Genomic DNA, 14,070 nt, shown 5'->3' with positions numbered 1-14,070 from the left:
TCCAATGCCTTGGATCGACTAATCCATAGTACCACCAGGGGCTCCAATATCCTAGACCAACATGGGAAATCGATGCTCCACACCTATGGTCACCCCCTCATTAGTCAGGTCTGACCATAAGCAAATCACCCTTAACATCCACATCCCACTCCCACCCCCCAGTAAGGAAACCTTCATAAAAATCTTCTCCTAAGCCAACTTCATGCTACTCAAGTCGGAAGTGACAAACTTCTTGACACCCATGCAGACGGGAACTGAAAATTCAACTGCTGAATCCTACACTAAGGCACTGTATGAGCACATCCACTCATGCTTGAATCGTGCCATCCCAAATAGAAATGAGATGCTCTCATCCAAGCAAAGGAAGCCAATGTGGTGGTCCCCTGCCATAAACAAACTTTACAACCAAAGGAAGAAACTGTTGCAGAAAAGAGGAAAATCCCAGGATGCAAAAAACTCCCTTACCAGCCTCAGTAAGATACTGAGATCCCTCATAAAATCCTCCAAAGCTAATTACGAAAATAAAATTGCCAAAAATTCCAAAGACAGCCACAAGGCATTCTGTAACTATGTCAAAAATCTAAATGGCAATGCCCAGATTTGCTCTGAGCTAAAACAGAATGGCATTAAATATACTGATCCCAAGGATATTGCCAATATTCTGGCAGATCGATTTAATGTCAACGTCACCCCCCTCTCACCCCCTAAATGGCCCATCTCAATACCAGAAGATTGCCAAATTCCAGTAATGGCCACACATGTAAAAAACGCACACTCCAAAGCTAAGAATACAGCATCCATGGGACCAGATGACATTACGGGCTGTGTTCTACATGAACTACAATATGAACTGGCACCTCACCTAAGTGTCATGTTTAATCATAGCTTCGCCTCAGGTTTCGTGCCCACTGAGTGGTGCAGAGCTACAGTTATCCCACTCTACAAGGGGAGATCCACCTTGGATCCCGGAAACTACTGTCCCATCAGTCTGACGAGCCTTATCTGCAAGGCCATGGAGCGTATTATCATGGAACTTATAAACAAAGACATTGGCAACCTTCAAACACTGGACCCCACCCAGTTTAGGTTCGTGAAGGGCCAATCTTGTCTCCTGAACCTGACTGATTTCTAGTCTCCAGAGCCATGGACAAGGGTAAGGTGGTTCACACAGCCTATCTAGACCTTGCCAAGGCCTTTGACACCATCCCCCACTCTGGAATCATAGATAAACTTACTAAGCTGGGCATTAATCCCTACGTCACCCAATGGGTTGCTAACTGGCTTACTGATAGAACCCACACTGTAAAAGTAGCCGACTCCAAATCCAGCTCCAAACAAGTGACAAGTGGAGTACCTCAGAGTTCAGTCCTGGGACCACTCTTGTTTGGCATCTACTTCTTTGAAGTACAGGCCAACACTAAGGGGGACTCTGGCTAACTATGTTCTCAAATGACTGCAAACTGGGAGCCATTATTGAATCCCCAAATGATGTGGATACTCTACAAAAGGGCCTTGCAGAAACAGATGCTTGGTGCCAGAGCCATGGGCTCAAGCTCAATGCCAAGAAATGTATAGTTATCCCCTTTGGGAAAAAAACATGTATCTGTGAATTACCATATAGGTGGCGGTACACTAAACACCGAAAGTGTGATAAGGGACTTGGGGACACAGGTGGACAGTGGTCTCACCTTCGATAACCACATTGCCGCAACAGTCAGGAAATCCTTCTGTGTAGCACACCTCATCACTAAGGGCTTTTCATCCAGAAAAAAGGAGGTCATTGTCCCACTGTACTCCTCCCTCATTAGACCCGTTATAGAATACAATGCCCCGTTTTGTATGTACCTCTCAAGATATCTGCAACAACTGGAAAGGCCGCAGAAATACCTCACTAAAAGAATCACAGGCCTAAAGCAGATGCCCTACTGTGACAGCCTTAAAAAACCCAAGCTGTACTGTGTCGCATATCGTCTACTCAGAGGCGATCTCTGCTTAACATACAGGGCCATGTCAATCCCAGAGCTGTTGGACATGCTACACTTAAAGAAATCCCAATCCCTCAGAGCCACACGCTCCAGGGATCTAAACGTTGTCATCACAATAAACAAAACATGCTGGAGGGATAGGTTCCTGACCCAGAGACTCCCCAGACTCTGGAATTGATTGCCCATACATGTCAAGCAGAATGCCTCTTTGGCCTTCTTCAAAAGGAACCCTGACTATTGGATGGGAGAAAGGAAATTCACCCTGGGGATCACATCAGTCGCCCTGCTAGACAGGGGTCCAGGGAAGTAAATAGTGTGGGAAGAAACAGCCAGGGAATTGTTATGGCTAGGCTTGTATAGGCCCTAGGGCTGATAGCCTAGTACCAACCTATGAACATATGAGTTTACCCCTTTTCCTCCTCTGCCTGTTCTCCCCAAGGTCCTCCTAAAAGTCAGACAAGAGAAACCAAAGATGATACTAATTGCCCAGGACTGGCCCCGCCAATACTGGTACCCAATCCTAAGGAACTTGTCTCAATACCCAGCTTGGACCTTGCCTCAAAGACCACAACTACTGTCCCAGCAACACAATCAGATCCTGCACAATCAACTACAGACTCTGAACCTGGCAGCATGCCTGATCATGTAATCATAAAAACAACACCTCTCAGTAAAGCTGTGATGGATGTCATTTTGGAAGCCAGAAGGCCTAGTACTAGAAAATCTTGTGGAAGAGATTCTGTGCTTGTAATCCAGCACAAGGAACTGATACAGCAGAACCAAATATTCTTCAGATATTACAATACTTAACTGAGATGCTTGACAAAGGCCTATCTTTCTCATCAATCAAAATCCATGCCTCTGCCATTTTGGCTCATTGCAATACAGAGCCACCAATGTTTTCTCATCCTTTACTAAAGCAGTATCTAAGAGGAGCCAAACATTTAAGGCCTCCTAGATCATCACCATTGCCTGCATGGGACCTCAATTATGTGTTGGAAAAGCTCACCCTGCCTCCATTTGAACCAGCTGCTGCCGCTGATATAAAGTTCTTATCATGGAAAACCGCTTTGCTTCTAGCAATTACTTCAGCAAGAAGAGTTTCAGAGCAACAGACCCTCATGGCTATAGAGCCTTTTTATTATATTTTACCCAGACAGGGTATCCCTGAGGACAAATCCTACTTTTATGCCTAAGGTGGTTTCCAGTGTGGTTCTTAACCAAACAATTCATCTGCCAACCTTTTTTCCAAATCCGCAGAACAAGGGGGAGAGAATTCTGCATTCCTTGGATGTGCACAGACAACTAAGATTTTACTTGAGCAGGACTAAAGCTCTAAGAATAACTGAGCAGTTACTAGTGACATATGCTACAGGATCAGAGGGCAAGGCTATTTTAAAGCAGAGAATTTCAAAGTGGATAAGCCACTGCATCCGTTTCTGCTACTTACACCATGGTAAACCTGTGCCCAAGGGCATTAAGTCTCATTCCACCAGAGTTGCAGCTACTTTAGCAGCCTTTCTAAGGGGAGTACCAACCAAAGACATTCTAGAGGCTGCTACTTGGAGTTCTGTTCACACCTTTACAAAGCATGATCATTTGCCTCTTTACTCTAAATCCGGAGCAGTTCTGCAGGGCCTTATAGCCGCTCCTAATGCTGTTTAGCTCCAGCCCCCCAACCATAGCTTTGGGATTCTACCCAAATGTAATGACTGAAACAGTGAAACACGAAGAACATAGTACAGTTTTGTACACTTACCATAAATGTAGATGTTAGAGTGTATTCACTGTTGCAGTCCAGGTTACCCTCCTGCCATCCCCCTGTTATATTGGAGTTTATCTTTCCTTCTCTCTCTTCTACATCCTATGTGGTGTATTTGCTTGTAGATGAAGGTAAAGTTCATATTGATGTATGTGTGTGTATATATATATATATATATATATATATATATATATATATATATATATATATATATAATTCGCTACCTTTTTGGGAGCACCTGACATTGGGGGCAAGAAAAACTAAAGAAAATGGTGTTGGCTGCATGTTTTATACCCCTGATTACCTGATGTCATGGAAGAGGAGACAGCAACCAACGCAGGACCCAAGACTTTGGAATTCAGGCCGACTGAGGGCAACCTGCCAGCAGATTACCCAAATGTAATGACTGCAACAGTGAATACACTCTAACATCTACATTTATGATGTGTACACAACTGTACTGTAAGTATACACAACTGTACTTTTTGTTGTGTGTTAGGTTGCTGCTTGCTAGCCCCCAACTCTTTCTATAAATATAGTGTTAGATCTGAGAATAACTCTTCTGTTCCCCATAATGTTGTTTTACCAGACGTATTCAGATCAGATTATCCTGTGCTTCCCCCCAATACAGTTAAATTGCATTTCATTTATTGACATTTTCTTGGTGTTTCTAGGCATCTAAATGATTAGTTTGCTTAGTTCTAAGGAAGGCTTCGTTAACTAGCAGTCTCTTCTTTAATGCAATTTGTCTGTTTCTGCAGACTAGTTCAGTGGCTCTCAACTTGCGTTACCCTTATCTTAAAAGACCATTACAGATTGATTTATTGTCATGTTGTTCTTGTGGAATACTTTGCACAAATTTTCAGTTTGGGCAAGCAAAAGTTAAAAGTTCAATCACACAACCTTCATCCTCACTTATGGGAGCACATCTCAAATGTAGGTGTACTGCAAGCTGAGAATCAAGAACGAAATGTAACATTTTGGTGGGATGACCAAATTCTGCTCACATTCATTACTACTGTAGTGGGTAAAACACACCAGAGACAGATTTAACAAATTCAGTGCAGTTTATTTACAGTGACAGTCAAACAAACCCAAAAAGTTCATTAAGTAAGAGTAAAATATGAATTCTTACAGTTAATTGAAGTTTTTACTTCCAGCAAAACCTTTTCAAACAGTCCCTGTAAAAAAGTTTCAAGTATTTCTTCTTTTGGGTTTTCCTGTAATCCTCCTATCCTTTCTGTTGCATGCAAAGAAATATTGCCACTTGGCAACTGCCAGGAGTTCTGACTTTTGGTAAAGTTCTCCCTGTGAGAAGTAGTTGTCAGTGTTCTGTGTAACAGACATCTCGCTTAAGACCTTCATTAAAAATGTAGGAAAAAAATGTTATTGTAACATAATAGGATATCTTTCATTGAAATAGACACTTTGCAGTAGATTTATTTTAGTAATACCGTGGTTTAGTTGAACACAATTACTAGTATATAAATATTTTGTTTAGGTTGACCTGTATTATGCATTGCATTTTTATGTAGTTTTTCTGTATTGATATTGGTTTTGTCTTTGTTCTTGCTGCTGCATGCTCTTTTCCACCATAATGTGTGCTTAAGACATCCAAGCTCCAAAGGTATCATATGCTTTCAGTCACATTTCTTGAAATAATGACCACTAGTTAATAACACATACAACAGGGAAACAGTTAAGTTTACACTGTTTTAAGAATTAGCCCGTACTGGGTGCTTATTGAATAAGCTTCACCACTATTGGAAAATATTTTCAATTAATATTTTTTTTAACAGCTCGTCTTTTCCATCAAGCCTTCATCAGCTTTCGGAAGTATGTAATGGAGTCCAATTCGCTGAATACTGAGCTGCATATTATCTTAAATGACATTTGTTGTGGTGCAGGTGAGTGCAGAAATGTGGTTTAGATGTTTATACAAATTGCTTCTCAATGTGCATTTTTGTTGTTCCTTTATGTGGGTGGCAAACTTCATACCTGACAAGAGTGAGCATTACAGTTTCAATAACAAACCGTGTTGGGATGTTGAGGCCTGACCCTTCAGTCTGACCGTCTATTCCCAGCCTTGGAAGACTTGCTCTATGTTCAGCATAGAAATCACTGCTACATCATTATCTCTTATCCACAGAAATTACTAAATGTAGGCATCAACCCGTCGGGTCTGACTTCCAGTCCATCCATCAGCAGACATCTCCCACAAATGAGACTGATGTGGTGTGGATTGATGTATGGATTAGAAGTAGCAAGCACTGGCTCTTTATTTAACTTTTATTCAGGTTTCCATGGCGAAGTAATAGATTACCATTCCACTGTTCGTTGGATGCCTTCCAGACAGCACTCTGAAAACAAGTGCTCATCTTAGGATTTTTCAATTACATTTAAATGATTCATGTATTATTTTTTAACTTTTTGAATAATGTTGCTGGTTTTAATAACTTTTTTGAAATTGGATTTTTTTTAAATTTCCAAGGAGAGTAACTTGCACAGAAGTGTTCCAATAAGTGTTAAAGCAGAAGGTAAATTCTTCTAAAAGATTTCCAGGTCTCTCTTGTCTGTGACAGTGTAGCTTTGCTACCATTTGAAAAAAAAAATACTCTGGCTACAAAGGTCTTAAACCTCAGGGCTTTCCTAGATCAGAATAAAACTTGGCCTTTGTTCAGGTCACATGTACCCCAAGTCAGCCTTCTATCTCTGGCCTCCAAACAAAGTTATGAAAAATAGAGTAGCCCACAAAGTTACTATTAAAGATTAATTCAGCAGAGTATGAAGCTTTAAAAGCCCTGTCAGGGACCAGTTGATCTCAGTACCAAAGACGGCTTGGCTTGTCCTATCCCACCTCTGTGTTTTTCAGTGGTGGAGTCAGTTTGTACTTACTCCTTTAGATGCAAACGGAGGAAATTTGTTTGTTGCGACTTTGAAGACCTCTGAGAGAATTACTCCAACACCTGGGATGGGAGTATTGTTTCCTGCATATTTTCCTAGAGCTCAGCCAAGGCTGGAGCCCTAGCCTGCATTCCACAGAAGTGGTACTTTTGTCCAGTGCCATCTAGGCCAGGTTAAGTACCTTTGATTGGTAAATCGCACTTGCTTAAGTTATTTTGAGGGATTGCTATTGGTTCCTTCTTGTATGTGTGCATTTTGCTATATTTTTTGTTGAGAAAAATGCTCTTCCTCTCACAGTTACTGCTGTAAGACTGTTTTGAAAACGCCTTCAACAAGGGATTTCCAGCTAGCTGTTTGATTTGTGGTAGCATTGCACTTGTGGGTCTATTCTTCTTCTTCTTCTTCTTTCAGCTTTTCCCGGTTAGGGGTCGCCACAGCGGATCATCTGTCTGCTCATGATTGGCAGTGGAGTTCTACGGTGTTGTTGCCAGCCCGGCGCCCAACCTTCCACAGAAGGCACACACACGCACACACACACACCTAGGGCCAATTTAGAGTGTCCAATCCACCTACTGCATGTCTTTGGAATGTGGGAGGAAACCGGAGCACCCGGAGGAAACCCACACGACCACAGGGAGGACATGCAGACTCCACAGAGAAGGCACCCCAGCCGAGAATCGAACCGGAGAACCTCTTGTGAGGCAGCAACGCTGCACCACCATGGGTCTATTCTACTGTTTTTAAATTAGGATGACTGGGTTTGTTCATCTTGTGGCAGGAGGTGGTTTTCTGATATGTCTGACCACAAGAGATGCACAAAAGGACTTCTAATAATTTTATTGGCCAGAGGACTCCTTAGTTTTCTGTTTTTTTTCTGTGATGCTGTAAATTTTGCCCATTTGCATGGGTTAACGATGCTCTGTACAGTAGCAAACATTTTAAAAAGCGATTTTTTTTTTCCTGTAGAGTGGTCCATAAAACTGTATCTGTAAAGCAGAAGTGTAGAACAAGTACCTTGCGCACTGACAAGCTTAGAGCAGCTAGTTGGGTGCTAAGTGGCAATACTTACAGATTTGGTAGAATTCAGTATTGTGTAAACATTAAAGTTAGAATTTTGTACTTTTAAGCGCAATCTGTCCCAATAAAGCCTCCTTATTAGTCTGCACCAACAAAGCACCCTTAATAGCCTTCTAACACCAATACTCCACCCCCTTGAGCTCCCATATCCAAGGACTGGACAATGTGGATATATAATTTCCTAACGTCTCTCTAGCCATTTGGGTGGATATGGGCATCTTGAGACAATGTAGCAATTGTGTAATGTTTGACAGCCACATAATCCTTAAAGGACAACAACATGATTCTGTTATTAAATGCTCAAATTCTCTGTCCCTTTTCTCCCTATTTACTGTCCCTGTTATGAATAAACAACAGTACAAAATTTGAAATATTTTAAATCGACTGTTTCTCTCCACTAGAACAGTACCTCGCTGTACTGTGGTGGTTTCACTTTCAAAAAACTTTTATTTCATCTTAGAAAAGCTTGCTGCAGTCTCCCAATTCATTGATGTCATCAAGGCCAATGAATGCAGGTAATTTTCTGGCCAATTCCCACCCCAAACTGACATCACCACGACCGTCTTAAAAACCCACGTATGCTGTGATGTCACAGCTACCTGGTCCTTCCCCTACCCATACAGAAAGTAAAGACTAGAACAAGGAAACAGTACCCGAGTCAAGTCTCCTGCTGTGAGCTGTCAATCAGAGCAGGTAACAGCTCAAATTACCCGTAGCACTTTGACAGCTAGGGAAGTTAGGTGGAAAGGAGGATAGGAGATGAGTCAAATTAGTACAATTCAGACTTCACAAAAGACTGCAGACTGCAGTTTAGCCATTCTAAAAAGAAGCAGCAGTAAAAAGTACTTTGAAAGTCTGTTCTATGGCATTTGCACTTTGTACTTTAAGTAGTCATTGAGCAGCATGATATGTTACATAAAACTACTGAATTAAAGACAGCAGTGTTTGCATGTAAAATCAATGTAGTGACAGGAGATATAGGAAGAAAGAGGCCTGCGTGATGTAATATTTTTTACAGACAAACACTGCATTGTGGGGTACCTAGAGGCAGACTATAAACAATCAGAATTACTTCAAGGTGTCAGCCCCCATGTGGTCGGACTCAGAAATTCTGTATAAAAATATTTAAAAACCTGTAAATAGCCCTAGAGCTGTGTTAAAATGTAGGAAATGCCAAACCATGATGAAATAAACATGTTTTTTTGTCTGTGGTGCAGTTCTCCCTTAAAGAAGCAGACACTGTATGCGAGAGGTGTAATTACACAATGACACTGGAGACTAAACTCTTGCATACAAGTGCACATCAGGGTGTTGAAAACACATTCACCTCACACAACATACACACACACACACACACACACACACACACACACACACACACACACACACACACACATGCTGTAGCATTGAAAAGCAATATTCCTAAATGACAAAGATCACCTTGACTGCCAGTTGTCAAAGCTGTGCTTCAGCAAGCCCAAAGGCACCCAGAAAAAAACACTAAACCCTTAAAGCAAGAAAACACACTTCCCAGGACATTCATCATAGAGGACTCTATTGTAAGATAAATTGATGCCCCTCTAACCAGGCTGAAGAACGAGAAGATAAGTGTTTGCTGCTTATCTGGAGCCAAGATTCACCAAGTCACACGCACACACAAGTCATTACGCCACAGGTACCAGTATGAGTCCATGTAGGTGTAAATGACCTCTGTGAACTATTTGCATCTCTGTGGACTGTATGAAGAGACATTATGGAGCTTTTAGATTGTGTCTCAGGCTGGTATGAGCCTAGCATTGAGCAGCATATTACCATCACAGAGGATGATGCTGCAATATGAACAAAAAATGAGTGACACCAAAAGGGCAACCAGTTGTTGAAGTCATTCTAAGTCAATCCAGTGTTTGTCCTTTTGAGAGGAATGGTTAACAGACCACTTGCTTTGCCAAGGATGGTCTGCACCTTCCCCTATAGGCTTTTGAATACTGGCTTAAACTTTATCTACCCACTTTAGTGCCATTTTAGGTAGTGCCAAATTGACAAACCTACTAACATAGCAAAATCAACTCAGCTGAACCTCAAGGTGTTACTGCTCAATGCATGGATCCTAAAATTAAAAACAAAAAAAAAAAAATGCACTCCCTCATAGTTCTCCTCGCACTCGAAAATGTAGGCATCTGTATGTTTTAAAATGGCAGATGGTACCCCAGCAGTGCAAGATTTCAGTGCTTTCCACACTTTTAGACCAGTAGCTGTAAAAACAAGGGCTAAAGGTGGAGGTGTTTCAATACACATCAGTAGTAAGCATATCTCTAGGGTGGTCAGGCAGGATTATGTTCTGGGGTTCCATCAATAACCAGCATACCTCTAGGGTGGTCAGGCAGGATTATGTTCTGGGGTTCCATCAGTAACCAGCATACCTCTAGGGTGGTCAAACAGGATGAAGTGCTAGAGTTCCCCTATGTGCAGATTAGCATATACAAAATCCTGTACCTTATCCTAAACAACTATAGGTCACCCTACATGTCCCAAGGTGCTCACAGTTCATACTTGAACATTCTGGATACACTTGTCATCCAACCTAACACCCTAGTCGTGGGAGACTTTACCCCTCTATATACTGGGATTCCTACTTGGTCATTTACAGGCATTGAGATTTCTTGACTTCGTAAATACAAGCACTCTTGATCAAATAGTGTAGAGGCTCCAACATACTGGACCTCTTGCTCACAAATGTGGGAGCATGCTCTAACCTTAAAAATCAAAGTAAACTCCATAACCCCATTAAAATCAGTAAAGTTAGGAACTATTTCAAGGCAAATTACCTGTTATTAAGTGATGGTTTGTCAAAATTCAGTACCCTCCAAACTCCAAGAACACAGCGGCCTGTGCTGATTTGCTCTCAGAAACTCTGGCTGCATAGAGGCTGCTGTATATAGCAGAAGTAATCCCAGAAGTAGTCCCAGAAAAAAACATCCTGGTGGTATCCCAAATTAAACAGAGTATACAACCAAAGGAAAAGTAGCCGCGGTGGTGCAGCGGTAGCATTGTTGCCTCACAGCAAGAGGGTTCTCCTGTTCGATTCTCTGCTGGAGTGCTGGGAGTGCCTACTGTGTGGAGTCCGCATGTCCTCCCTGCGGTTGGGTGGCATTCAAAAGACGTGTAAATTGGCGGGCCTTTGTTGAAGGTTGGACGTCGAGCTGGCACCTTGGCGTTCGTGAAAATCTACTGTCAATCATTAGCGGACCGGAGTTCCGCTGTGGCGACCCCTAACCGGGAAAAGCCAAAAGACAAACAACAACATACAACCAAAGGATAAAAAATATGGCAGATATCAGGAAGGATAATCCCATAAAGATAAAAACTCTCTCACCAAACTAAATAAGTAACTAAGAAGGCTGAGTAGGTCATGCAAAGTCAACTCTGAGGTTGATAGCTTCCCAGGTGAAAGATAACAATAAGGCCTTCTTTTAGCTATGTCAGAAACCTCCAGGGCAGTACACAGCAGTGTGCTGAACTAGCTGCTGGTTAATGTTGCCACATTCACTGAGCTTGATGATTTAGTGAACCTGTCCATAGGTTCATAGGTAGGTACTAGGCTATTTGCCCAAGGGCCTAAGTAAGCCTAGCCAACAAGGTTCCCTGGCTTACGCCACCCAAGAAAGTTAATTTCCTGTGTCCCTGTCGAACAGTGCCACAGAAGTGATCCCCAGGGTGTATTTCCTATTTCCCATCCACTCATCAAGATTTTTCTTGGAGTGCTAATGAGGAACTTTGCTTGACATAGATGGGTAGCTTGTTCCAGAGTATAGGAAGTCGACATAGATGGGTAGCTTGTTCCAGAGTATAGGAAGTCTCTGGGACAGGAATAGATTCCTCCAACATGTCCTGTTTATTGTGGTGACAAGGTTTAGGTCCCTAGAGCGTGTAGCTCGGAGGGATTGGGATTCTTTTAGGTGTAGCATGTCCAACAGCTCTGGGTTTAACATAGCTTTATATGTCAGGCAGAGATCTCCTCAGAGTAGGCGATACACTAAAGAGTAAAGCTGGAGTCTTTTGAGACTGTCAGTGTAGGGCATCTGTTTGAGGCCAGTAATCCTCTTTGTGAGGTACTTCCGTGGCCTTTCCAGCTGCTTCCAAAAGGGGCGTTGTACTCTGTAATGGGTCTAATGAATGCTGAGTAGAAGGGAACAATGACATCTTTTTTCCTGGATGAGAACCCTTTTGTGATGAGGTGTGCCACATAGAAGGATTTCCTGAATACTGTGGCGATGTGATTATCAAAGGAGAGACTTCTGTACACCTGGGTCCCAAGGTCTCTTATCAAACATTCAACGTTAAGTAGACTGCAGTTTATGTAATAGTTCATGGGTACAGAGTTTTTACCAAAGGGGAAGACAGTGCACTTTTTGACATTGAGCTTGAGGCCATGTCTCTTACACCAGGCATCTGTCTCTGTGAGGCCCTTCTGTAGGAAGTCCACATCATTTGGGGACTCGACTGTGGCTCCTAGTTTGCAGTCATCTGCAAAATTCGTTAGCCAGAAGCCTTCTTTGTTAGCCTGTACTTCAGAGAAGTAGATACCAAACAGGAGAGGTCCCAGGACTGAACCCTGTGGTACTCCACTTGTCACTGGTTTGAAGTCAGATTTGGAGTCTGTTACTTTTACAGTGTGGGTTCAGTCAGTGAACCATTTGGCAACCCATCTTATGACTTAGGGATTTATATCTAGTTTAGTGAGTTTAGCTATAATTCCAGAATGGGGGATGGTGTTGAAAGCCTTGGCGAGGTCAAGATAGGCTGTGTGAACCACCTTACCCTTGTCTTTGGTGACTGCCTCAAAGAAGTTGATCAGGTTCAGAAGGCAATGTTCTGCCTTTCACAAACCCGAACTGGGTGGGGTCTAGAGTTTGGAGGTTACCAATGTCTGAGTTCCATGATGATACGTTCCATGGCCTTGCAGACCAGGCTCGTCAGGCTAATTGGGCGATAGTTCCCAGGATCAGTGGTGGCTCCCCCTTTGTGGAGTGGGATAACTGTTGCTGTGTGCCATTCAATGGGCCCAAAGCCTGACGTGAGACTATGATTAACATGGTGCTTAGGTGGGGAACCAGTTTGTTCTGAAGTTCATGTAAAACGCAGCCTGGGATGCTATCCGGTCCCATGGATGCTGTGTTTTTTTGGTTTTAGAGTGCAGCTTTTACCTGCATAGATGTGATTACAGGGACTCTGCATTCTTCCTGTATAGATATGGGCCCTTCAGGGGGTGAGAGGGGGGTAAAGTTAGCACTGAACCTATCTTCCAGGATGTTGGCAATATCGGTTGGTTCTGTAATTTTTGTGCCGTTGTGCTGTAACTCAGAGCAGATCTGGGTGTTGCCATTGAGATTCTTGACATAGCTATAGAATGCTTTGTGGGTGCCCTTAGAACCAGTGGCAATTTTGTTTTTGTAGCTAGCTTTGGAGGATCTTATAAGGGATCTCAGCTCCTTACTGAGGCTGACCGGGGAACTCCTCCACTCATGGGATTTTACTCGTTTCTTTTGCAACAGTTTCTTCCTTCTGTTGTAGGTTTTGTTTATGGCAGGGGGACCACCCGATTGGCTTCCTTTTTTTGGAGGATAGTGTCTTGGTTCTGTTTGAGGTAGCACGATCCATGCACTTGTGTAAGTGCTTATAGAGTGCATTTGTGTAGGATTCAGCAGTCATAACTGTATTGTCCATCTACATGGGTGTCATGAAGTTCACCACTTCTGTCTTAAGAAGCATGAAGTTGGCTTTGGAGAAATTTCTTACTGTGGTTTCCTTAATAGGGGGTGGGGACAGGATGCGGATATCTAGGGTGATTAGCTTATGGTCGGATCTGACCAATGAGGAGTTGACTTCAGGTGTGGAACATCGGTCACTCATGTTGGTAATGACTAGGTCTAGGATACTGTTGCCTCTGATGGGGGTGTGGATAAGGTGATCCAGGGCACTGGAATTTATGAATTCCAGAAAGCGTTGAGCTAAGAAGTTGGTACATGAGTAGTTTTCCCAGTTAATGGTGGGGTAGTTGAAATCTCCCATTATTAGGGTGTTTAGTTGAAACCTAATATTTTCCAGTATATCAGGAAAAGAGGAGTGGGAATCCTGGGGCATGGTGGGGGATCTGTAGCAAGCTACAATTTGGATTGCAGTTTTGCCCAGAGTTAGTTGCATTTGGATAAGCTCTGATGCATTATGCTGCGCAACTTGCCTGGAGGTGTGGATATCCTTAATGAATATGGACACACCTCCACCTTTGGTGTTCTGGTCCAGGTTAGATGGCCGAAAAGTGTGATATCAGTCATAGCCTGGTAA

The 14,070-nt window shown here is 42.7% G+C and overlaps 1 protein-coding gene across 1 annotated transcript in view; it reads left to right on the top strand.

Moving 5' to 3' along the window:
* SUPV3L1 (Suv3 like RNA helicase) overlaps positions 1-14,070 on the top strand; it is a 1,221,766-nt gene that overhangs the window by 198,184 nt on the left and 1,009,512 nt on the right. Inside the window, 1 exon segment of the mRNA XM_044056280.1 lies at positions 5,547-5,654. Coding sequence (XP_043912215.1) covers positions 5,547-5,654 — 108 coding nt within the window.

This window comes from Protopterus annectens, chromosome 14.part0 (assembly GCF_019279795.1).
Source record: "Protopterus annectens isolate FY-2018-M chromosome 14.part0, PAN1.0, whole genome shotgun sequence".
NCBI lineage: Eukaryota > Metazoa > Chordata > Ceratodontiformes > Protopteridae > Protopterus > Protopterus annectens.
The sequence above is the reverse complement of the archived record's forward strand: the minus strand, read 5'-3'. Positions and strand labels throughout refer to the sequence as shown.